The 25,977-nt window shown below is 45.4% G+C and overlaps 1 protein-coding gene across 2 annotated transcripts in view; it reads left to right on the plus strand.

The window, feature by feature from the left end:
- The window catches only part of LOC139263461 (latent-transforming growth factor beta-binding protein 2-like), an 857,891-nt gene that overhangs the window by 812,487 nt on the left and 19,427 nt on the right, over positions 1-25,977 (plus strand). For both annotated transcript variants that reach the window (XM_070879584.1, XM_070879586.1), the window contains 6 exons: positions 2,828-3,034; positions 13,084-13,170; positions 14,410-14,538; positions 15,659-15,799; positions 19,907-20,080; positions 23,612-24,052. In XM_070879584.1, coding sequence (XP_070735685.1) covers positions 2,828-3,034; positions 13,084-13,170; positions 14,410-14,538; positions 15,659-15,799; positions 19,907-20,080; positions 23,612-24,052 — 1,179 coding nt within the window. The remainder of the gene's footprint in view (positions 1-2,827; positions 3,035-13,083; positions 13,171-14,409; positions 14,539-15,658; positions 15,800-19,906; positions 20,081-23,611; positions 24,053-25,977) is intronic.

Here is a 25,977-nt window from a genome sequence, read left to right on the forward strand (position 1 = left end):
GACATCTTTATTCTTGTACTCAAATCATCTTGTAATAAAGGCCCATAGACACATGTGCAATAGACATATGTCATACCCATTACATCTATATCTGACTGAAGTTTCGAAAGACCAAGATGCATGTTTGGTCATTTTAAATGTACAATTTAAACAGTTTCTCACTGTATAGCAGAAAAATAATGACTACTCATTATTAGATGGACCACCCCTGCCCTACCTTGGAACAAACAGTCTTTAAATTGTTTTCCAATTAAAATATTTAAGAACATACATCATTCACTCGGGGAGATGGTGGTTTCAATACCGTAGTCTTGATATATCAAACTTGGATATCGACTATCTTTGTCAGAGAATTAGAATGTTACCGTGCACAAGGATGCCATTTGGCCCACTGTGCCTGTGTTTGCTCTCTGAAGAAGCTGTCTAATCTGTCCCATTGCCCTACCCTTTCTCCACACCCTTCCCCCATACACTTTTAAAACAAATTCTAATACTTTTCCACTTGCCTTTTAGATGCTCATACGTTTAATGCTGTCACTACATTTTGGGTAGGATATTCTGCAACCTAACACGCACTGTGTGAAATAAATTCTCCTAACCTCTCATTTTTGTAACCTCTGTACTTTTGGTAACCTTAACCTCCTGCCCTCCAGTTACCGGATCGGCTTTGTGAATCTCGTCAGCACCTTTTCTATGACCTTGATATTCTTCCTAACGTAAAACTGGGCCCAATATGCTAACTGGCCAAACTAATGATTTATATAGATTTAGCATTACCTCTTTGCTTTAGTACTTTATTCCCCTCGTTATAAAACCTAGAATCCCCATATGCTTTTTGAACAGCTTAATCAACTCCCACTTTTAAAGATTTATGTATCTGAACCCCTAAGTCTCTCTGCCCCTCTACTACTTTTAAGGTTGTACCACTTAATGTACACGACATCCCCTTATTCTTTCTCCCAAAATGTATCACCCCACTTTTCCGTGCATTAAATGTCATCTGACATCTATCTGTCCAGTATACTAACCTATGTCCTCCAGAACTCGCTTAAAATCCTCATCACCGTTATATATGCAGGTTTTGGCATGTTCCTTGTCTGAAGCATTAAATTGAAGGAAAGAAAGAAAGACTTATATTTATATAATGCCTTTCACAGCCACCGGACATCTCAAAGCGCTTTACAGACAATGAAGTACTTTTGGAGTGTAGTCACTGTTGTAATGTGGGAAACATGGCAGCCAGTTAACGCACAGCAAACTCCCACAAACAGCAATGTGATAATGACCAGATATTCAGTTTTTGTTATGTTGATTGAGGGATAAATATTGGCCAAGACACCGGGGATAACTCCCCTGCTCCTCTTCAAAATAGTACCGTGGGATCTTTTACGTCCACCTGAGAGGGCAGACGGGGCCTCGGTTTAACACCTCATCTGAAAGACGACAGCTCTGACAGTGCAGCACTCCCTCGGCACTGCACTGGAGTGCCAGCCTTGATTTATGTGCGTAAGTCCCCGGAGTGGGACTTGAACCCACAACCTTCTGACTCAGAGGCAAGTGTGCTACCCACTGAGTCACAGCTGACACAAATTGCACTGACTTAAACTTGTAGCCTAATAATACAGCCTGGTCCTGCTCACCTAGAATTCCTGAATACCTGTCCCCTGCTCTTTCAGGTGGCCTGCATTGGCTACAGGTACTTGTACTCCTAAACCTGGCCTGGCATAAGTATTGTGGGTGCCTCAGCTACCCTGACTCCAGCACTGATCCCCCCCGCACCATTCCCTCTGCGACTACCATTCAATGACTGGAATGGTCAGAATAAGCTCAGGCGTCAGACCAGCTAACGTTTCCTGGCAGACTCAAAAGCATAGGGAACATTTATTCACAGTATTGCTCCCTTAATGGTGGATTTGGAATCCTTGATGCTGCTCATTAGAAACAACTGCAGTTGAGGATGACAAATTTTGGTCACCACCTGATTTTGAGTCTCCAAGTTTGAATTTTGATCATCTCCGATCTCTTTTAAAATGGCTGATTTAAGGAAAAGAAAGACTTGAATTTATATAGTATCTGTCATGACCTCAGGACATCCCAAAGCGTTTTACAGCAATGAAGTACTTTTGAAGAGTAGTCACTGTTGTAATGTAGAGAACTGTGGCAGCCAATTTGCGCACAGCAAGGTCCCACAAGCAGCAGTGAAGTCTGTTTATCTGTTTTAGTAATATTAGTTGAGGGATAAATATTGGGCAGGACACTAGAAGAACCCCAGTGCTCTGGCATCTTTTGGGACCTGTGAGGGCAAACGGGACCTCAGTTTAACATTTTATCTGAAAGACGGTACCTCCGACAAAATCTAGGCTGACACTCCCAGTGCACTCCCTCGGCACTGCACTCCCTCGGCACTGCACTCCCTCGGCACTGCACTCCCTCGGCACTGCACTCTCTCAGCACTACACTGGGAGTGTCCGCCTAGATTTTGCGCTCAAGTCTCTGGAGTGGGGCTTGAACTCACAACCTTCTGACTCAGGTAAAAGCACGACCAATGAGCTGAGGAATTAGTCAGATACTTAGTTGGAACTGAGGCATGTTTTTCCTTGGCCACAGACAGCCATGAAGAAATAATCATTTTATTGGTTTTGTTTTGGTTTCAAATTGAACATTTCTGATTTTATCAATGAAATACCTGAATCACAGCCGGTTAACATGACCTTCATAGCGGACCGACGCAGGCTGGTATTGCATAACTGAGCAATGTACTTTGAGTTTGGTCTAATTCTGATTAATTATATTTGATATCTTTTCCTGTCCGTTGCAATGGAACAAGAACCAGGAATGACACTTGAGCCAGAGTTGCCCGCCATGCCAGCACCTGCAAAGGGAGATTTTAAGGAATGCTACTATAATCTGAATGATGAGAACTTCTGTGATAATTTGCTGGCACGAAACATCACGAAACAGGAATGCTGCTGTACTGTCGGCGTCGGTTGGGGTGACAACTGTGAAGTTCATCCTTGTCCCATAATCGGCACAGGTAAAACCATTCCCAGGACTTGTATTTACACCGATTACTCCATTCAAGTACTTAGAGCTACTTCCCAGTTTAAGTCACCAGCAACAGTTCCAACCCCAAATTAGGAGCAATGAGCAGCTGAATGGTGGTGTGCTAGAAGCGGAGACTGTGTGATAACATGTTATCTTTCAGCACTTATCCCTGATAATGGTGGCTTTGATTTGTAAAGCCACACACTGCAATGAGTTTTTGAAGCATTTTTAACTTGTAAGTATTAAAATAAGATGACTTTGGGTGTATTTTTCAAATGAATGCTAGAAAATAAGGCCGTTGTAGGGCCGTATTTTGCGAGTTTAGCTTTAATAACATTTCACCATTTTCTGGGAGGGATTGCAACCTACTTATGAAGTGACTCCTGCCAGTTAGACAAAATCCTGACAGCCAGACCAATATGTTTATCTTATCCGATTTAATAAACTGGTTGTGCGGTGTCTCGGTACGTCGGAAACTAACCTGCTGCATCTAACAGCAAGTTTGTGCCCCATTTCCCATATTCAGAATCCCTGGTAACCTTTCTGAGGCCGGACAGCCTGGGCCCACGCAGATGTCGTGCCCCGGAAGTGAAATTGGGGTTACCACCCCTCACAGGAGGTGGAGGGCAATGGCGCACTCTCCACTTCCTTTCAGGGCAAGATTGGGGGCGCGCGCATCGCGGAGCATTACGTGGCCTCTCCGTGTAGCGCCGATGCATTTCAATGCCCCTCCCCTTCCGTTAAAGGGGAGGGACGTTGCGAGCTCTGCAGGCCCTTTGATGGCCTCCACTGGGCTACCAGGGATACAAGGTGCCATGGCCACAGCCCGGCAATGAAACAGAGTGCCGGCCCGTCACGATCGTGGCCGAGACCCCGCGACATCGCTGGGCAGCAGCCTGAAAGATAAGGGGGGAAAAATGGCGGCGCGTGGCGCAGCACACCTCCCCTTTAATTTTTGCCCTGCAATGGGTGTGCAATTGCGACCTGTGAGGCTGGAGCTGACTGCGCCCGCAACGGCCTCACGGGGCCCTGGGCAATTTCAACCGCGGGGCGGGAAGTGGCCTCCATGGGGCTAAAATGGGTACCAGTAGGGGTGTGGCGCTACTGTTTTGGTGCCTCCGCTAACTCCCGCGCAATTTCGCAGGAGCCGGTAGCGCCCAACCCCCACCCTCCCTCCCCCCGAGGCGCTAACGAGAGGTGCACAACAGTGGAACTTCGAACCCTGGGGCATTGCTCATTGGGGAGGAGGGGAACACCAGATGGGGAGATACCTTGGATCGCTCTTACACAGTTCATAGTGGCCAGCTTTGAATCAGCATTGGCAGAGCGGCTGGGGACCGCAAGCTTACCTTTGTAATATGCCTTCAGGCTCCAGTGCAATGTCACCTGAGACTACCCTCTTTGATTCCCCTGTGTACTCTCACCCTTCTATAAGGCACCTTAGGACCAATTTCCCAATGGTGTGCTCAAGCAGACATCCTTGCCTTTCTCAAAACGTATTATGGAATTGGGCAAGTAGGCGAGAATAAAATTTGGTGATCCAGAAATAATGCTGTTTTCCGATAGCCCTTCTTTGAGCAGGCTCATTCAACCCTCTAGTTTTAGTCAATTTCATTTAAAAAGGTTCCGTGGCGAAGTCCACAAATGTTCGGGCCTCTGACTCCAGCGCTGCTCAGCTGAATGAAACAAGCACATAAAATGGTCACCTCTGCGCTTTCATGCTCTTCGCTTGATAGTTTGGATTCTTAAAGATGTGACTGACAGACTGCTGTTGCATTATAATTTGATTCGTGGTTTGACTTTTCTTGCTACAGTTTTGTGCATTGGTGTGTTCTCATTTCTGTTGTTTGCTGCTGCATTTTTGCATTACAACACTCTTTGTGTACCAACCTGTAGCCACACTGTTGCAGCTACAAACCTTATCTGTGACCACACTGCTCAGCATTCCATCCATCCTGCCAATAGATTTAGAGGAAGAAGGGGGGAGATCAGATAGAGGGGGAAAGAAAGGAAAGTTCACATGCACGTTGGGCATCTGCTCTCCCCTTGGACTTGGCCCAGGATCAAGTCACCAGAGCAAGGCGCACATACATGGCCACATCTGACAAGACCTGCCTGCACCATCTGTGTTTCATAAAGGAACTGTCAGTAACTTGTAGATAAGATCGAGCAGAGGGGCAAGTCTGCCTGTTGTTCAAAAAGCCACCAGTGAATTCTTTTATAGCATCAGCTCTTTTCCAGCCTCCGCTGATGACTTTGGCCAAATTAGCTCAAATTAATTTCCGCAACGCATCGACCAAGCAGGAGAAACCTTTAGTTTACCATGGGAAACACTTTAGTCACTTTCCCCATGGACAGGAGGCCATTGCAAAGGAGGGTGTAGCACTTTAACCAGGTGACCGGCCTCCCTAAAATAAAGGCTCCATTGATAGCACACCAAGCTGTCTGACAACAAGCCCGTGGATTGGAAACGCTTTCACTCCATCAGTGTACAGGTGGTGTGAGATCTCAGGAACAGAATAATGAAGGTGAACACACAACACCATGACTTCATTCTGCAGCAATCCAGCACTATTTAAAGAAGTGTGCAAACTGGGTAGCTGACTGCTGGGGGACTAGGGCTAACCCATGGAGCCCTGGCTACTAACGTCATGAGGAAGTCCATAAAAATGGCTGAAAAGAAATACAATGAGACCCAGGCCTCTAGCTAAATTCTAGTGGAACATAAAATGGCATGTTGAGACAGAGATTCTGCTTTCTGGACAGATCAATGGTGTACTATGCTGCAACCTTGAGAAGCAAAGACACAGAATATACTCTTGTTGAGGGACTTCAATATCCACCACCAAGAGCAGGGAAGTGGGACTAATTGGACAGCTCTTTCAAAGAGTTGGCACAGGCACGATGGACCAAATGGTCTCCTTCTGTACTATATAATTCTATGATTCTATTCTATGAAGAATGACAATAATATCACCACTCACCAAGTCCTGCTAGACTATCCTGCATCATGACCCTGTCTTCACCAACTTACCTATAGTAGTATTAGTAGTGATGCCTGCACAATCTTGTCTCCACAGTGAGGACATTCTCTATCATGTAATGTGGTACTATCATCATGTTAAGTAGGATAGACCAAGGATAGATCTTGCATCCAGCAATATTGTATACCACTGCAATCTGTAACTTCATGGCTGGCACATCCCTCAGTACTCCATTACCATCCAACCAGGAGCTCAACACAGAGTGTAGAAGAATGTGCTCGGAGCAGCACCAGGCGTATCTAAGAATGAGCCCAATGAAGCTACCACACAGGGCTACTTCCATGCTAAATAACTAAAGCAGCAGTCCCACAACCAATGGATTAGAGCAAAGCCTTACCATATCCAATCAAGAATTGTGGTGGACAACCATTCAACCAACAGGAGAAGAAGGAGGCTCCATAAACATCCCCATCCTCAACGTTGTGACAAGTGTTTGCAAGCATCTTCAGCCAAAAGTGCTAATCCTACTGATTCTCCTCGAGATCCCCACCATCATAGTACCAGCCAATTCAGTTCACACCACATCACATTAAGAAGCAGCTGAGTGCACTGGACACACAAAAGGCTGTGGATCCTGGAGCTGCTCTAGTCAAGCTGTTTCAGTAGAGCTATGACACTGATATCTACCTAGCTTGCCTAGATATGTCCTTTTTACAAAAACAAGATGAATCTTGCATGGCCTATTTCTGCCCTGTCAGTCTTCTCTCCATCATCAGTAAAGTCGTGGGAGAAGTCATCAATGTATCAATCAAGCAACATTTACTGACCAATAATCAGTTAATTCATGCTCAGTTTGGGGTCTGCCAGAACCACTCAATAGCGGACCTCATCATAGCCTTAATCCAGACACTGATGCAAGAGGTGAATTCCAGAGAAGAGAGTAACTGTCCTCAACATCAAAGTAGCATTTGATCGAGTATGCCACCAATGAATCCTAGTGAAAATTGAGAGTCAATGGGAGTCAACAGAAAAACCCTTCAGTGGCTAGAGTCATAGCCGATGCAAAGGAGGTTGGTTGTAGTTGTTGTCGGCCAATCATCACAACCCAAGGGTTGGTGCTGTTCCCTGCATTTTTCTTGCAGCTGTCACGCTGTAAAAATCATGTCCATTGTACCCCGTAGAGGAAGAAATCCGCACTGTGACTCCGGGAGGAGCTCCTCAGCCACAGGGAGAAGGCGCTTGAGGAGGATTCTAGCGACGACTTTCCCAGTGGCTGATAACAGGTAGATTCCTCTGTGGTTGCTGCAGTCGAACTTATCCCCTTTTTTAAAGATGGTCATGATTACTGCATCTCAGAGATCTCCAGGCATGCTCTCCTCCTTTTAGATGAGAGATGAGGTCATGCATTAGTGCCAATAGTGCCTCTCCACCATGCTTTAGTGCCTCAGCGGGGATTCCATCCGTTCCCATTGCCTTGTTGTTCTTAAGCTGACGGATGGCCTTTTCTACTTGCTGAGACGATGGCGGGATGGAGTCAAGGACACTCGAGTTAAAGGCAGAGTCTCGGTTAAGGAGATCTTCAAAGTGCTCCTTTCAGCGGGTCCTGATATCCTCGCTGTTCTTGATGAGTGTCTCCCCATTCTTGGCCAGCAGTGGGATGGGGGTCTTGGGTGTTTGGACCATAGGTGGCCTTGACTACGCTGAAGAATCCTCGCACATCATGGCTGTCGGCCAACTGCTGGATCTCCTGTGCTTTCTCCACCCACCATCTATTTAGGTTGCGGGTTTTTTGTTGGACCTTGACCTTAAGCTATCTGTAATGCTGTTTTGCTGCTCCCGAGCTGGGTTGCTGCTAACACCAATGTTGGCGTCCTCGCCCAGGCCAACAGCCCCAGCATCGAAGCACTGACCACACTCGACCAGCTCCATTGGGTGGGCCACATTGTTCGCATGCCTAACACAAGACCCTCAAAGCAAGCATTTACTCGGAACTCCTACACGTCAAGTGAACCCAAGGTGGACAGCCTCAAAGCCTCCTTGATAAAATGCAACATTCCCACCGACACCTGAGAATCCCTGGCCAAAGACCGCCCCAAGTGGAGGAAGTGCATCTGGGAGGGCGCTGAATACCTCGTGTCTCATCGCCGAGAGCATGCAGAAACCTAGTGCAGGCAGCGGAAGGAGCATGCGGCAAACCAGTCCCAACCACCCTTTCCTTCAACAACCTGTTACAGAGACTGTAATTACTGCATTGAACTCTTCAGTCACCTAAGAACTCATTTTTAGAGTGGAAGCAAGTCTTCCTCGATTTCGAGGGACTGCCTATGATGATCACAACCCAGGGCATTGCTGCCGGAGTTCAGAGCAGTTCTTCAGCTGCTTCATCAGTGACCTTTCTTCCGTCATAAAGTCGAGAGTGGGGCTGTTTGCTGATGATTCCACAATGTTTAACTACATAGTTATATTCACAAGCCCTTTGATAATGAAGCAGCCCATATCAGCCTACAGCAAGACTTGGATAACTTCCAGGCTTAGGCAGACAAATGGCAGAAAACATTCTTGCTACATAAGTGCCAGATAATGAGCATCTCAAACAAGAGAAAGCCCAACTATTCCCCCACCACCGACCGTCAATGACCCCATGATCATTGAGGCCCTATCCATTGACATCTTAGTGGTCACTACTGACCAGAACTGAACAGGACCAGTCAATGACTACTTGGTTGCAAGAGCAGAGTGCAGACTGGATACTCTAACGATTGGCTTGCCTCCTGACTCCTCAAAGCCTCTTCACTATTTACAATGCTCAAGTCAAGAGTGTAATGGAATACTCATCACTCACCTGGATTGGTGCAGCCACAACGATGCTCAAGAAGCTCGACACCATCCAACACAGAGCATTTCACTGGATTAGTGCCCCATGCCACAGAACTGACTGTCTACTCCCCCCACCCCCATCACTGACATACTGTGGTTGCACTATGGATGATCGACAGGATCCTTTACAGGAACTCACTAAGGTCACTTTGACAGCACATCCATTCCTTTCAAGCTCTACCGCAAGAAAGACAAGAGCAGCAATGTCATGGAAACCCCATCACCTCCACGTTCCTCTCCAAATCACACACCATCCTGACTTGGTATACAATCATCATTCCTTCATCATCACTGGGTCAATATCCTGGAATTCCCTACCTAATAGTACGTGAAAACTCCAACACCGTAAGCAGTGCAGCAGTTCAAAGAGTAGGTCCACCTCTCCGGGCAGCTAGAGATGGGCATTAAACGTGGCCTTGAGCATCACCTACATCCTGAGAACAAATTAAAAAAATAATACGCTGGCTACCTCTGCTAGCATCCCTGTCTGTATCATACCTACCACTTGCAATATTAAAATGCGCCATCTGACATTAAATCTACACTGTGTCCATCAATGCCCTAGCTCCTGTTGAGACTGTATGGTGATGTTGTCTACTACATAATCCTGTGCTCCATCTAAATGATACCTTTGTGGGCAACACCACCTCCAGTGCGCCAGTGCAGCTTTCGGCCACCTGAGAAAAAGAGTGTTCGAAGATCAGGACGTCAAATCTGCCACCAAGCTCATGGTCTACAGGGCTGTAGTGATTCCTGCCCTCCTGTATGGCTCAGAGACATGGACCATATACAGTAGACATCTCAAATCGCTGGAGAAATACCACCAACGATGTCTCCGCAAGATCCTGCAAATCCCCTGGGAGGCGCACCAACATCAGCGTCCTCGACCAGGCCAACATCACCAGCATTGACCACATTTTGCCAGTTCCGCTGGGCGGGCCACATTGTTCGCATGCTTGACACAAAACTCCCAAAGCAAGCGCTCTACTCGGAACTCCTTCACGGCAAATGAGCCAAAGGTGGGCAGAGGAAACGTTTCAAGAACCCCCTCAAAGTCTCCTTGATAAAATGCAACATCCCCACCCGACACCTGGGAGTCCCTGGCCAAAGATCGCCTTAAGTGGAGGAAGTGCATCTGAGAGGACACTGAGCACCTCGAGTCTCGCCGCCGAGAGCATGCAGAAACCAAGCGCAGGCAGCGGAAGGTGCGTGCGGCAAACCAGTCCCACCCACCCTTTCCCTCAACAACTGTCTGTTCCAACTGTGACAGAGACTGTAATTCTCGTATTGGACTGTTCAGTCACCTAAGAACTCATTTTTAGAGTGGAAGCAAGTCTTCCTCGATTCCAAGGAACTGCCTATGATAATGATGACCTTCGTGAGACTAGTAAGTGTGGTGACAGCCTCCTGCTGCTTACTGGTGACCTCGTAATGTAGCTGTGGAGCTGCTCTTTGTGTTGGGGCATGACATGGCCTGTGGCTCCTACCCAAATTGCTGCTCACTTCTTCATCAGTCCTCTGAGAGAGACAGCAGGAGTGTGTGCATGTGCCATCACCCAGAGAGTTAGCTGCCTCATATGTGTGCCTCCTCCTGCCATGCCCAAGCTGCTAAGTGTTCCTTACAGAAGACCAGGGATGTGGAAAGATCCTGAAGCACCATTTACGAGAGCAACATCATTAAGGTCCTCACAAAGCTGATCCACTAGCCTCCAGCAACCGAAAGTGAAAAGCTTCTGTAAATTAGAGACCAAGGTCTCAAAAAGCAGCAATCACACATAAGCAAACAAAACTTTATAAGGGCTTTGGAGCTTTGTCCTTATTTCCTGTAAATGGCCATGGAGTCTCCATGCGCTCCATGATGGACTGCATATTTGCAAAACACCCTTGCATGCATGCACAGATGTCAGAGTTGACTTCTGCAGCCTCTGGATGTACCATACATGGAGCTCAGAAGACGTTCAAAAAGATTAAATGAAACACTTCTGCACATTACTAAGTTCCCCTCTGTACGCAGCCACCATAAGATACGAAGCTGTGGGTCCCACAGCAGTTTGACCCTAACACTCCCATTGTCCTGTAGCTGCTCCTCACTGTGCTGACTAGTTCGCCGTGTGCCAGCTCCTGATTCCCGAAAATGGTTGTACTTTTGTGCTGGTGCTTTTGTGATGAAGAGTGCTTGGCAGATGCTTATTTGAAGGGTAAATTCCTACCTGTTCCTGGTGGGAGCACAATTTCAATTGTTGAAATGAGCTGACCGTTCTTGAATCCAGCAGGGCTAGTTGTCCACAAATACCATTGTACTGGCACGCAGCGATCCAAGAGCATCCGCCTATCCCCCGCCCCCATAGGAGAATCTACCATTTCATTTATTGTTCCTTCATCAAATAATAATATTGCCTTATTATGCTCACACTTATTATAAATCTGCTTTGATATGGTCAAAGGCAGCACTGTAAACAGGAGGGGATGTATTCTACTGCAGTACATCAAAGTTTATGAAAATGTGTTTTTTTTCCAAAGTAGTTACTTGCTTTTACGATTTTTTTTGATGGCGAATTTGTTTATATTCTTTGTTCACTGAATACCTGAATAATTGTATGAACACATGTTCCAAAAAAATCAACATCGTAAAGCTTTTATTGAAGAATGTTAATAAAGAAATGCTTTTCTCCCCCCTCCCCTAAGGAGTTTGGCATTGACACTTTTATTAATAAAATATTAAAAGATCAGTCAACAGATGTTGTGCTCGAAAGTAATATGCAATTCCTGAAAGCTATAGAACTTGGATAGAGTTAAGAATGTTGAATTTGGTATCAGACAAAAGATACATTACATGAGACTTACAGCAACGGATCATAAAATGTTTTGACAGAAGGCACGTCTAGGACTTTTTATCTCTCTTTTGAAAGAACACATTGCAATTTCTATTCGGTATGATTTAACTTCAAGCTACAACTGCAAAGCAGATTTATTTCAGCAATTTTTCTCTACAAACAGTCACCTCTACAAAGGTGCTTGAATAAAGATCTTATAGCTTCAGAATTCATTCGACATTCAGTGTTTAAAATTTATGCATCTTGGCTGCATTCCTTCTAATGTAGAATTCCTCTGATACAATGCAGCTGTTCCCACTCGATGCGAGTTACATAGATTAGTACTTCGTTTGTCAACGTGTAAAATTAGATATGGAAGCTCTAGTCAAGCCTAGTAGCAATGCCATCAGAACAGTTTCACAAGGCCTCTTTAAGTTCTTTTGACACACAAATTTGCAAAACCTATACAGAAACTCAAATTGTGAACTTCTTTTTGAACTGTGCCACCAGACAAAATGGTTGTAAAATGCCAAAATTGGGAGCTGACAGTGGACAGCCACCTGGTTTTCGCCAATCAATTTCCAGAAAGTGTATAGTTTTGCAAGCTGTCATTTCTCCGGAACAATCAGTCATACTACAACCCCTGATGCATCATGTCATCGGCAGCCGCCCTTACCCTAAACTTCCTGGAAAAACAGGGTCCTCCATGGGTTGAAGATCTTTCACATTCCGGCTCCCACTGAAATCACTTCAATTGGAGAAGGTTCAGGATTAATTAGCTTATTCTAGTGATGATTTGGGGCCTTTAGAAGGCATCAAAGGAGCTCACAGCAGGTTTTAAATGGTGTGAGTTCCACTGAAGCCTTTCAACGGTTAGTTTGCATTGATGGTATGGGCCACTTTCTCAAGTGCCCTGAGATGTCCCGATAGTAGCGTCGGCCCATTTTATTCAAATAGATTCTCACAGATACAATCTGTGTTCTTGGTTTCTGATCATTCCTAGTACTATGTGTCATGTATTCAACCAGCATTGTAACCCATGTATAATCTGATCTAAGTTGTTCACTGTGAGAACAATGACCACTAGGTGGAAGACACTCCTAACCTGGGCCTTCAGGTACAAAAGGGGAAGCTCCACCCGCCTTCATCACTTGGAGTGCTAAGGAATAAAGGACAGGTCACAGACTGACCTTCTCTCAAGCATGGGCCTCATGTGCATTTATACTGTGTAGTAAGGACCTATCACTATGGTTTATTAGTCAGAGCATCGGTTTGTTTTCAAAGGCTGGCATTGTACTAAGTCCAAACTGTATTCTCCCATCTCCAGGGAACATTTTGTAATTGTCCTCTTTGCTTTAATTCAGATGAATACAATGAAATTTGTCCAGATGGCAAAGGATTTATTCCATTTCAGATTGGTTCTTTTAGCTTTGGATCACAAAACTATGGAGGTGAGTCTTAAAATAGCACCAGTGGCAACTGCTGCTCATTTTGGGTGAGGTTCTGTGCACATGCACGCAGCGATGTTAGTACTGGAAAAATGGAACAATTTCACATTTCTGGGCACCCAATGTCAGCATCAAGCACTCGCACACCTGTTCTCTCACAGCCAGTTACTAATTAAAGCTCTCTTCACTCTGCCCAAACAATAAGCCCAAACTCAGAATTGCACCCTCTGCTGCACTCAAAGCTCATGCCAGGCTCACAATGGGAGATTATTGTTGAACATGTGAAGACATTACTCACCCCAACCCCTGACCCCCTGCTGGGTGGAGTCTTGTAACATTTACAACAACAACTTGTAATTATGTAACGCCTTTAATGTAGTAAAATGTCCCAAGGCGCTTAACAGGAGTATTACAAGACAAAAGATTTGACACCGAGCCACATAAGGAGAAATCAGAGTAGGTGACCAAAAGCTCAGTCAAAGAGGTAGGTTTTAAGGAGAGTCTTGAAGCAGGAAAGACAGGTAGAGAGGCGGAGAGAATTCCAGAGCTTAGGGCCTAGGAATCAGAAGGCATGGCCATCAATGGCTGAGCGATTATAATCAGGGATGCTCAAGAGGGCAGAATTAGAGGAGCGCCGATATCTCGGGGTGGGGGGAGGGGGGTTGTGAGGCTGAAGGAGATTACAGAAATAGGGAAGGGTGAGGCCAGGGAGGGATTTCAAAACAGGATAAGAATTTTGAAATCAAGGCCTTGCTTAATCAGGAGCCAATGTAGGCCAGCAGGCACATGGGTGATGGGTGAATGGGAATTGGTACAAGTTAGGACTTTGGCAGTTGAGTTTTGGATGACCTCAAGTTTATGTAGGGTTGAATGTGGGAGGCCAGCTAGGAGTGCACTGATATAGTCAAGTCTAGAGGTAACAAAGGCATGGAAGATGAGCTGAGGCAAGGACGGAGACGGGCAATGTTACGGAGGTGGAAATAGGAGGTCTTAGTTATGCCCCAGACATGTGGTCGGTAGCTCATTTCAGGGTCAATGACAAGACAGATGGTAGAGAGAGAGTTATTTAATTCTGATACAACAATTTTGCCATAACACTTTCAATGTAATACTTTAGCTATGACACTTTATTGGTTGACTTACACCTCTGTACTTATTACTAGCCATTCTGATCTGAACTTCACCAGAACTGGAAAATCTAGACCAGTCTCTCTTAAATGGTGTGCTTCTTCCCATCTGTAGATGCCGATGAATGTGCAATGTTTGGATCAGAAATCTGCAAGAATGGACATTGTGTAAATACTATAGGGGACTATTCCTGCTATTGTGGCACAGGGTTTTACTATGACAACGTGAGGTTGGGATGCATTGGTAAGTTTGAGCTGTTAGCATTTAGCATGATTATAGTGACGAGTGCCTACAAATTATGTTTATTTACAACTAAGTGTGTCCAATGAGCGTGCATTTGACTCTTTAAAAATACAGTACTCCTTTATCAGCATTCCTAAAGTACAAGGGGTCTGATCTTAACAAGCTCCATAAGTAATATAAATCCTATGTTAAATACTAATGTTGATTCCGCAAATCCAGTGGGAAGTAACGCTCACCGAGAGCACATGGTGGTAACTGATGGGTGTACAACCTGTAATTTTCCATTCATTCATTATAGGAGTGGAAAATCATGGGTTGTGCACCCACGATTTCCTGCAGTGCACTCCGTGAAAAGAAAGACTTGCATTTATATAATGTCTTTCACTACCACTCGGACGTCTCAAAGCACTTTACAGCCAATGAAGTATAGTCACTGTTATAATGTGGGAAACGCAGCAGCCAATTTGCACACAGCAAGCCCCCACCAACAGCAATGTGATAATGACCAGATAATTTGTTTTGTTATGTTGATTGAGGGATAAATATTGGCCCAGGGTACCAGGGATAACTCCCCTGCTCCTCTTCGAAATAGTGCCATAGAAACTTTTACGTTCACCTGAGAGAGCGCAAGACAGGACCTCGGTTTAAATTCTCATCTGAAAGACGGCACCTCCGACAGTGCAGTGGTCCCTGAGCGCTACAGTGGAGTGTTAGCCTAGATTTATGTGCTCAAGTTCCTGCAGTGGGACTTGAACCCACAACCTTCTGACTCAGAGGTGAGTGTGCTGCCCACTGAGCCACAGCTGACACTGAGAACTCATAAGCATTAAGTCGGCCATCCAATTTTTAAGACATTCCATTTTGATTAGACGTTTCTGTGTTTGACAGAATGCGTATACATTATTGGCACACAACACAGCTTGTCCCTGCATTCTAAACCCTCAGTCCCACCAATGTGTAAAAAAGATTTTAATCAAAAGACAGTTGCATCATTGATTTTCAATAAACATTATCGACTGGGCGAAGGTGCTAATTCACTTGTAGAAAATTGGTAAATGTCGATGTACAAATCTAACAGAATAACATGTGTGTTCTGTTTATTTTCTCATTATTTCTTTAGATATTGATGAGTGTCAGGATGAGAATACATGTGTGAATGGAGAGTGTGTCAACACACCAGGATCTTTTAACTGTTTCTGCAACCCACCACTTACATTGGATATAACCCGTAAAAGATGCATAAATGGCACAGAATCAGGGGGTAAATATAAGTTCCCATGCTATTTGTATCATGTAGTGATAATATTTGTTCTAACCTGCTAGACATTTGGAGATGGATGGAAAAAAAATTCCCCTCGATTCCATCCCTCCCCCCGCCTCCCCCATCAATATTGCTAGCCTTCCACAACCCTCATCGTGGCCATTCTTAAGACATGAGTTCTGATAAAAGGTCATCGACCTGAAATGTTAACTCTGTTTCTCTCTCCGCAGATGTTGCCTGACCTGCTGAGTATTTCCAGCATTTTACATAGGATTACATATAGGATTATATAGGATAATACGGCACAGAAACAGGCCATTCGACCCAACCAGTCCATGCTGCCGTTTATGCTCCACTCAAACCTCCTCCCATCTTTCCTCATCTAAATCTATCAGCATAATCCTCTATTCCCTTCCCCCTCATATGCTTGTCTAGCCTCCCCTTAACTGCATCTATACTTTTCTACTTTTAGTTCAGATTTCCAGCGTCCACAGTATCTTGCTTTTTTTTGTTCTTAATGTGATTTACACAGCCATTCAACCAAAGGCAGCATCATAGCCGAGCTCAATCCTATATTCACAAAAAGTTTCTATGTATGCACAGGTTCATTGAATATTAAATAAAAACAGAAAATGCTGGCAATCTCAGCAGGTCAGGCAGCATCTGTGGAGAGAAAAACAGAGTGGGGGTGGGGGTGGGGGCGGGGGGGGGGAAGGGAGCCAAAGATGGGCAGAGGTTATGGTCTGAAATTGTTGAACTCGATGTTGAGTCCAGAAAGCGATAAAGTGCCTAAACGAAATATTAATCTGGATTGGGATCCTTGGATGATATTTATCCTTCCTATCCAGGCAAATTAAGACCAGTTTTAGTACCCCCTGATGAGATCAGCTAACAGCACAGACCAGAGATTGAACCTGCAATCTTCCTCAACTGCATGGTTCACGTCTCACTGGGCTATCGGAGGAAGCTAGTTGAAATATTGCGACGTGTAAAACACCATGCTGTGGGTTGATAGGTTTGCTTTTGCATTTTCCATACACGGTGAGCTTGGTATCTTAAAATATGTCATGATGGTGAAGAGCCAGGCAGAGTTCTATAGGAAAGGAATTATTTTTTGTCTCGCCCCTTACCACGACCATAAGAGTCTGTGGAGACTCAACTCAATCTGTTCTCACATCCCCCCTAATTACAGCTTCTAGAGCAGTATTGGCAGAGGCATGGGAGCATGTTGGAGAAGGCTTTGGGGACTTAAAAGATATAGAGTTTATTGGGTGAAGCAGAAATTGTAGTTTAGAGGTAATAAGAGTTAAGTAGAGAATATAAGAGATGATATTTACAATTTACATGCTAATAGTCTTCAAATTAGGCAGTTAGCTTTGTTATTCTCTTGCCGAGAACTGATTTTCAAATATAAAATCCTGGGTGTCTAACAAAACATGAACAATTTCTTCATAATCACCTGTATAAAAGTGTCTGTAGACAGAAAACCATAGCTCTGAAATTGGATTGACTAAAGCATGTAGGTTTTCGCTACATTTTACTGATTTGTAATTTTACATCAAAGATGCAGAATTTTAGCATTCTACAGTAATTCTAAAAGAGGTGCAGGTAGGGGAGGAGGAGGAGGCGAGGAGTCATGAAATGTAGTTATAGTCGGGAGTGATACAGGCTTTATTCCTTGTCTCAGACGTACTTTATCTCAATGGTTAGAACTTGAAAGAGAACAGTAAGAAACTGTACCCGTTAATTTGTTTATCAAAGAATCATAGAAATTTACAGCACGGAAGGAGGCTATTTTGGCCCATCGTGTCACGCCGGCCAACAAAGAGCTAGCCAGCCTAATCCCACTTTCCAGCATTTAACAAAATAACAAACCGAATTTTCTTGGACCTACCAGTTCCAAGACATTAAGAAACTTCATGGATCTGCCCGTGGCATTGCCCAGTCAGTTAAAGAAAGAAAGAAAGATTTGCATTTCTATAGCGCCTTTCACGACCACCGGATGTCTCAACGCTTTACAGCCAGTACATTTGAAGTGCAGTCATTGTTGTAACGTGGGAAATGTTGAATAATATAAGGTTCTCTTATATGCAAGATGGTGATAGAGTCAGAAGAGAAACTTCAGAAACCTGCCCCATAGAGCCACCTAATTGCCAGAGTCTGCAGCTACATTGTGGTAGTTGATATAGCAAAATTGAATATGGAAATACCGACCTGTCAATTTACAATGCTAAATGTTGACAGAGAAATTGTGACAACAGGAAGTATGGTTTGTGGATAAGAAATGCCCACCCTATGCAAGATTTCTAATAATATACTATTCTGCCTCCCATGGTGTTACACCTGGGTAGTCGAGACCAAGTGCAGTCATCCGGTGAAGTAGGGTAGGAGGTATCGTACCAGGGCATGCAGATCTCATGCTCTCACCATCTTAAAGTCAGACATTTTGATCTTATTTTTAGAGTACTTTTTATATTATTACTAATAATTAAGTAACAAAACATAGGAATTTGAGATACAAAGCAGTAGAGATGGGTGGAGTTCCTCTGCACCACATGCTGAAGAGCTAGGAGATGCAAAACTGCAGCGCTACCAATGGCAAAAGGATGGAATTACAACATGATACATGAAAGATATATAGCATCTTTCACGATCTCAGGACCTCCCAAAGTGCTTTACAACCAATGAAGTACTATTTTTGAAGTGCAGTCATTGTTTTAATATAGGCACTATGACCAATTTGTGCACAGCAAGCTCCCACAAACAGCAATGTGATAATGACCAGATAATATGTTTTCAGAGATGTTGATTGAGGGATAAATATTCACCAGGACGAACTCCCCTGCTCTTCTTCAAAATAGATCTTTTGTCTTCACCCGAGAGAGTAGACGGGGCCTCGGTTTAATGTCTCATCCAAAAGATGGCACCTCCAACAGTGCAGCACTCCCTCAGCATTGCACTGGAGTGTCAGCCTAGATTTATGTGCTCAAGTCCCTGGAGTGGGCCTTGAACCCGCAACCTTCTGACTCAGAGGCGAGTGTGCTACCCACTGAGCCACAGCTGACACTTTTGCACAGGCAGGTTCCATTATAAATATGGACATAGGAATTTTCAACGGAAATAGTTGACACAAAAGTGTGACAAAACTGTGACTTTATCGACAAGAAGAGTGTGCAGACATAAGATTTTAAATTTGCAGCATATGTGAAAGTAATAGCATTACAAGATCACCCAGCATGGGGTAAAGCAGCTGTATTAAACTTGTGCCTTCAAGTTTGTAGCTGACACAGTAGATTATTCCTATCTTACACTGGGAATATCCAACATGTGATTGACTGCTGCTTTACATTAGCACTAACTATACCAGTGCTGACATCGTGGCCTAGAAATTCGATGGCGCTGCGCATATTTTGCAAGTACATTCTGAGCCACTAGTGCGCCTCCCGCCCTATTGGTATAGGCATCAAAAGGGTCTTCCAGGGCCTGTGGCTGAAACAAGCATTAGTTCCTTTGCATATGCAACTAGGGGATGTAATGCCTGTCTTGAAGCCCCCTTTGTAAAATTGAACATCCCTGAACGCAGCTGGCACCGGGCTAGAAAACGTGGTCGACATCCGTCCATTTAACTCAATGGATGTAGATTTGCGGGCAGCTTGCCACATTTTTTCTGATAGCAGCTGGCATATGCCAAGCCTCATTGATGGCATGGAACCTCACAAGAATCATAGAAATTTACATGACAAAAGGAGGCCATTTGGCCCATCGTGTCTGCGCCGGCCGACAAAGAGCTATCCAGCCTAATCCCACTTTTCAGCTCTTGGTCTGTAGCCCTGTTGGTCACAGCACTACAAGTGCATATCCAAGTACTTTTTAAACGTGGTGAGGGTTTCTGCCTCTCCCTAGACAGTGATTTCCAGACCCCCACCACCCTCCGGGTGAAAATTTTTCCCTCAAATCCCCTCTAAACTTCCTACCAATTACTTTAAATCTATGCCCTAATGTAAAAAGTACCCTTTTGGGTTTTTTTTAAGTGTCCAACAGTAATCTGACAGTCGTATTTTTGCCTGTTTTGAAGATAACGCCATTGGTATTAATTCTGTCCATTAGTTGACTTGTCAGAAGAGGCAGATGCGTATCTGGATATATGCTGGCAAGGAGTGACGGAGGACTACATCTGCAGAAAACCGCTGAGGACCAGATCGACAACCTACACCGAGTGTTGCTGCTTGTACGGAGAGGCCTGGGGCCTGCAGTGTGCCTTCTGCCCCTCCAGAACGTCACGTAAGATATTCATTATTCAATACCCACATGGGATGTAAATGCCAAATATGCACCAAGAGATAGACCTTGATCTTGGTGGCTCTGGTGTAAAATGGGTAATAACGAGTCGGCAGGCCTATGTCCCTGTGGCTAGCTGCCAGCATAGTGAACGGCAAGCGCCGTTCCTTCACCGCAGACCGCAAAATCCGGGCCATCATGTTGCCATAGAGTGCAGGCTTGATCTCTCACTATTGTACATAAGAACATAAGAAATAGGAACAGGAGTAGGCCACTTGGCCCCTCGAGCCTGCTCTGCCATTCAATAAAATCATGGTTGATCTGATCATGGACTCAGCTCCACTTCCCTGCCCGCTCCCCATAACCCTTTACTTCCTTATCGGTCAAAAAACTGAATTTCTCTGCCTGAAATATATTCAATGACCCAGCCTCCACAGCTCTCTGGGGGCAGAGAATTCTATAGATTTACAACACTCTTAAGAGAAGAATTTCTCCTCATCTCAGTTTTAAATAGGTGGCCCCTTATTCTAAGACTATGTCCCCTAGTTTTAGTTTCCTCTAGGAGTGGAAATCTCCTCTCTGCATCCACCTTGTCAAGCCCCCTCATTATCTTATATATTTCAATAAGATCACCTATCATTCTTCTGAACTCCAATGTGTATAAGCCCAACCCTACTCAACCTATCGTCATAAGTCAACCCCCTCATCTCTGGAATCAACCTAGTGAACCTTCTCTGAACAGCCTCCAATGCAAGTATATCCTTCCTTAAATATGGAGACCAAAACTGTACGCAGTACTCTAGGTGTGGCCTCACCAATACCCTGTACAGTTGTAGCAGGACTTCTCTGCTTTTATACTCTATCCCCCTTGCAATAAAGGCCACATTCCATTTGCCTTCCTGATTACTTGCTGAACCTGCATACTAACATTTTGTGTTTCATGCACAAGGGCCCCCAGGTCTTGGTACTGCAGCACTTTGCAATTTTTCTCCATTTAAATTATAATTTGCTTTTCTATTTTTTCTGCCAAAGTAGATAACCTCACATTTTCCCAAATTATACTCCACCTGCCAAAGTTTTGCCCACTCACTTAGCCTGTCTATATCCCTTTGCAGATTTTTTGTGTCTTCCTCACAATTTGCTTTCAAACCCATCTTTGTTTCATCAGCAAACTTGGCTACATTACACTCGGTCCCTTCAACCAAGTCATTAATATAGATTGTAAATAGTTGAGGACCCAGCACCGATCCCTGCGGCACCCCACTAGTCACTGTTTGCCAACCGAAAAATGACCCATGTATCCCGACTCTCTGTTTTCTTTTAGTTATGCTAATATAACCCCATGACAGTGAGTGAGGCAAAATTAGGTGGAGTTGACACTGAGGGAAGTTCCTGGCTGGGATAAAAGTCGGTAGCGAATGTCTAAAAACCGCAGGCTCAGTTAAGTAAAGTAGGTGGCAGGTTCGGCTTCTGTGACCGTTCTGGGGGTTGTTGCATTCAAGGGGTGGGGGGTGGGAGTGGTGTGAGTCTGCGGCAGGGGAGACCTAAACTTTCCCATTATGGCCCAGAGGAGCATTCCTGGCCCCATAAGAAAAGTTTAAAAAAATTTAGGGGTGGAAATTCTGTTGGGGGCTAATTAAGGCGATAATGGCTGCAGGGTGGTCAATTTTGTGCCAGGAAATGGTTTGCGTCTGCAGCCACAAAATTCATCAGCTGGGCCCTGAGTGTGGAGTGGAGCGCTAAGGGAGGCGTTCCGCACCTCTTTTAGGGCACTCGGCCAGCTGAGCAACTGCAAAATCCGAGCCATAGAACCGGCCTCCGAGCACCCTAAGAGAGGCTTCCCTGGGGAAAAAAAATCGGCAAAAAAAAAGGAAAAACATTCCCAATACCTTCCTGATGGCACATAAACATAAATCACAAAATTAAAAACAATCACACTTACCTCAGGCAGATATTTCTTACCTCACTGCCAGCTTGGACCACCCACTATCCCAGGCAGCCCCGCTAGGGCACGCAACAAGGCACTATGGGTCTCCCAGAAAACAAATTTAAGACTGGTGTCGCAACCAGGGGCGTTGCACACCGGCTCGCCTCTCCCAGGCGGTAGTGCTCCATGCCCCCTGCAAACGCGGCACCAAATGTCCTGGCGGAGTGCTGGAAGCTGGCCGGCCGCCCTCTGGGGCGCGAACGGAGGCGGCATCAGACTGAATTGCCACCCTTTACTGTTTGGGCCTCTTCTGGCCCCGGCTCCTCTACCCGCTGTTTACACCTGGCAGGAAGTGACAGCGGTTTCTCCACTCAGGCCACCGATTGAGATTATAGTCTGGTCCCAGTGACATCAGTGGAACCTGACATACATGTGTAAAGAAGGACCCCGCTGACATTGGGCAGCAGATAAGAAACGAGGGTGATTTGAACTGTCCACGTGTCCGGTTTCCGCCGGTCGGGTTCTCTGGGGCTCTTTCTAAATCTCACAGGTATCAGTAATTCGGATGTTTACATTTCTATACAGGTATCAACAAAACACAAGGATAATTTGTGTTCAGCTTTCCATTTTCTTTCAAAGTTCAACACATTTATTTTTTTTAAAAGACAACTCAATACAAAATCTCTCTCTCTCTCCTTTTCTGACTCTCTCTCTCGGTTTCTCTTTCTCACTCTCACAGGTGTCAGTGATTAGAACTTTTACCTTTTCTAAAACTCAACAAAACACAGATAATAATCCGGAATAATTAGTGACTTTCTGTTGTTTTCAAAAATAAACTGATTTATGTTTTTACAAAATAACTCCAATTGGGAAGACCATTGTAAATAAGGTTTGTGGAAGGCACTGTGTGCTGACACAAGAGTAGGCATGGCTTATATTCCCTGGAGTTTAGAAGAATGAGAGGGATCTCGTTGAAACATATAAAATTCTTAAGGGGCTTGACAGGATAGATGTAGGGAGGATGTTTCCCCTGGCTGGGGAATCTAGAACACAGGGTCACAGTCTCAGAATAAAGTGTCGGCCATTTAGAACTGAGAGGAGGAGAAATTTCTTCAGTCAGAGGGTGGTGAATCTTTGGAATCCTCTACTCCAGAGGGCTGTGCATGCTCAGTTGTTCAGTATAGTCAAGACAGAGGTCGATAGGTTTTTGGGAATTAAGGGATATGGGGGTAGTGTGGGAAGGTGGGGTTAAGGTAGAAGATCAGCCATTATCTTGTTGAATGTTGGAGCATGCTCAAAGGGCCAAATGGCCTACTCCAACTCCTACTTCTTATGTTCCTGAGATTTCTATATCACGGGTTTGCCTAAATGTAATGGCAGGTGTACTCGGTCATCTATTAATTCAAATTAAGGCTCACAAAAGTTAAACAATTGCCAGATGCATTTAAAATCAAAGTTATCAAAATGGGTCAGCGTATTGGAAGTATCAAAGTTTGACAACCAATCAGCCCCAGCACCAGATTGCTTGTGACATTAGAATAGAAAAGTTTAATGCCTTCTTGCTTGCTTGCTTGTTTATTTACCGTTTTTTCTCTGTGTCATTACAGATGATTTTGCACAGCTTTGTAATATTCCTGGTATATTTGGTGATGGATCAACTGGGCTTCGTGATAGACCTGGCTATGAATATGGCCCAGAAACACCATCCTATGGTCAGGACTTTCAACGTGGAATTGGATCCTATGACAACTATCTTCAGCCTGAGTATAGACCCTATAATTCTCAGCAGGGGTTAGAATATGGACAGGGTGATCCCTATCTTGGACCAAGATATGGACAGAGAGATCCCCAACCTGACACAGAATATGAACTGAGAGATCCTCGCCTTACTGCTCAATATGGTCCAACCGATCCCCGGCCTGGTGAAACATATGGATCAACAAATCCACAACCTTGGCCTGAGTATGGTTCGAGAGGATATTCACGCACTCCACAGTATCGTCCTCAAGAGCCTATGGGCATCCCATTGTTTAGTAGCAGTGACAATGGTGAGTGGTGATTCGGTTTACATTTTATTACATTTAGAGTTCTTCCCGTGAATTAATGGGGTGAAAATATATACTATAACATGTGCTTTATGCACAAAGAACATGTGTAACTTTTACCCAAGTGGCAAAAAAACCTCAAAAGTTGTAGCTCTAGAATTGTAGATCATATAAACTGATGTGAAGGTGCAATTTTACAGTGCATGATTATTTCAGTAATGTTGTGCTCCTTTGTGACTGTAGAAGACGGAAACTTGAACTAATGGGTGAAGGCATGAGTTATGCCTTTGGTGATCTGGCATCACTTTTGCTACATAAGAAATGTACAGTTGAATTGGTCAAATGATTGCTTTCTAGCATCTGTCCTCATGATGAATTGCAGCAAATTCTTTATATTCCTCATCAAACGTGGCCCTTATTGGTTCTGCTGATTTATTATGGATATATCATGGGTGGTGGCAGTGGCAGCAGGACTGCATCGCACAGCGCACAATAAATGTTGACGTGACATCATTTAAACTCTTTCACAGTAACTTATGTAGCTAATTTGAATATTCCCTGTGCACATTGCCCACTGATGGGCTGGATTTTGCGGGGGGGCCTGGGAGACGGTGGGAAACCCGGAAGGTTGATCCCACGCGGGGAGGTGGTGGGGGGAGGGGAGGGGATGGGATGGGATGGGGGGGAAGTGTTTCCAGGCTCGGGGGAGGCCCAATCCTTGTCCCCAGGATGTGGGGAGGGAGAGTTGCGATCTGAAGGGGGTCCGATCCCCAACCCCGCAGTCAAATCGTGATTCTTAGGGGGGTGGGGGGGGTTCCAGGCCCCTCCCAAGCCACCACCAGGAACCCTTGCTACATCAGTCAGTCTTCTGCGCAGTGATGTGGGACCCGTGCATAAGTTGTCTGCCGCATTTCATTGAAAATGGGTAGGCCGTGGCATGTTTGAAATTGGGCTGTGGAGCTCGTTTGGGGATGATCGGGAGAGACGGGGCGATCAGGAGAGGGTGGGGGAGCGATCAGGCGAGAGTGGGGGGCATTCAGGAGAGTGTGGGCGTGATCGATAGAGTGGGGGTTGCGATCGGGAGAGAGGGAGAAGCGTTTGGGAGAGGGGAGAGTCGGGAGATGGGAGCAGATGATCGGGAGGGGGATGGGGAGGTGATCAGGAGAGGGGGGTGTGATCGGGAGAGAGATGGAGTGCGATTGGGAGGGAGGGGGGGTGCGATCGGGAGAGGGGTGTTGTGATCGGGAGAGGGAGGGTGATCGGGGGAGAGGGAGGGGCGATCGCGGGGAGCGAGTGTGATCGGGGGGGGGTGGATCGGGAGCGGGGGGGGAAACGATCGGGAGAGAGTGGGGCGATCGGTAGGGAGGGAGATGATCGGCAGTGGGGGGGAGGGGGGAGATGATAGAGAAAGGGATAGGAGGTGATCGGAGGTTGATGGGAGGCGATCGGGAGAGTGGGGAGTGTAATCGGGAGAGAGGGGAGGGCGATCGGGGGGGGTGAGGGGAGTGCGATTGGGAGGGAGAGGGAGGGGGTGCGATCGGGAGAGGGGAGAAGCGATCAGGAGAGGCCGGAGCGATCGGGAGAGGGGGGGAGGGATCGGAAGAGGGGGGTGCAAAAATAATTATTGCTTTTTATTGGCGTGCGGGCAGGAGGGAAGACAGGGGTGGTGGTGAAGAGTCCTGAGTGATGTAGGCCTGACACCTGCCCCACTCATTGGCGATGAATGTTCAAAATGGATCCTTTAACAGGCTTTAGGTGCCGAGTTTACATATTCAACAGACAATCGGTTGTTTTTGGCCTCAGCCTGGAATGTTAAAAGAATGTATTTATTAATGGGACCAACACCTGCTAAATTGTTAAGCTTTGAAAAGTGGGCACAAAACATCCCAAATTCTAGCAACCCCCCCACAACTACCACCAAGTTCATT

This window comes from Pristiophorus japonicus, chromosome 4, assembly GCF_044704955.1.
Source record: "Pristiophorus japonicus isolate sPriJap1 chromosome 4, sPriJap1.hap1, whole genome shotgun sequence".
Classification (NCBI taxonomy): Eukaryota; Metazoa; Chordata; class Chondrichthyes; family Pristiophoridae; genus Pristiophorus; species Pristiophorus japonicus.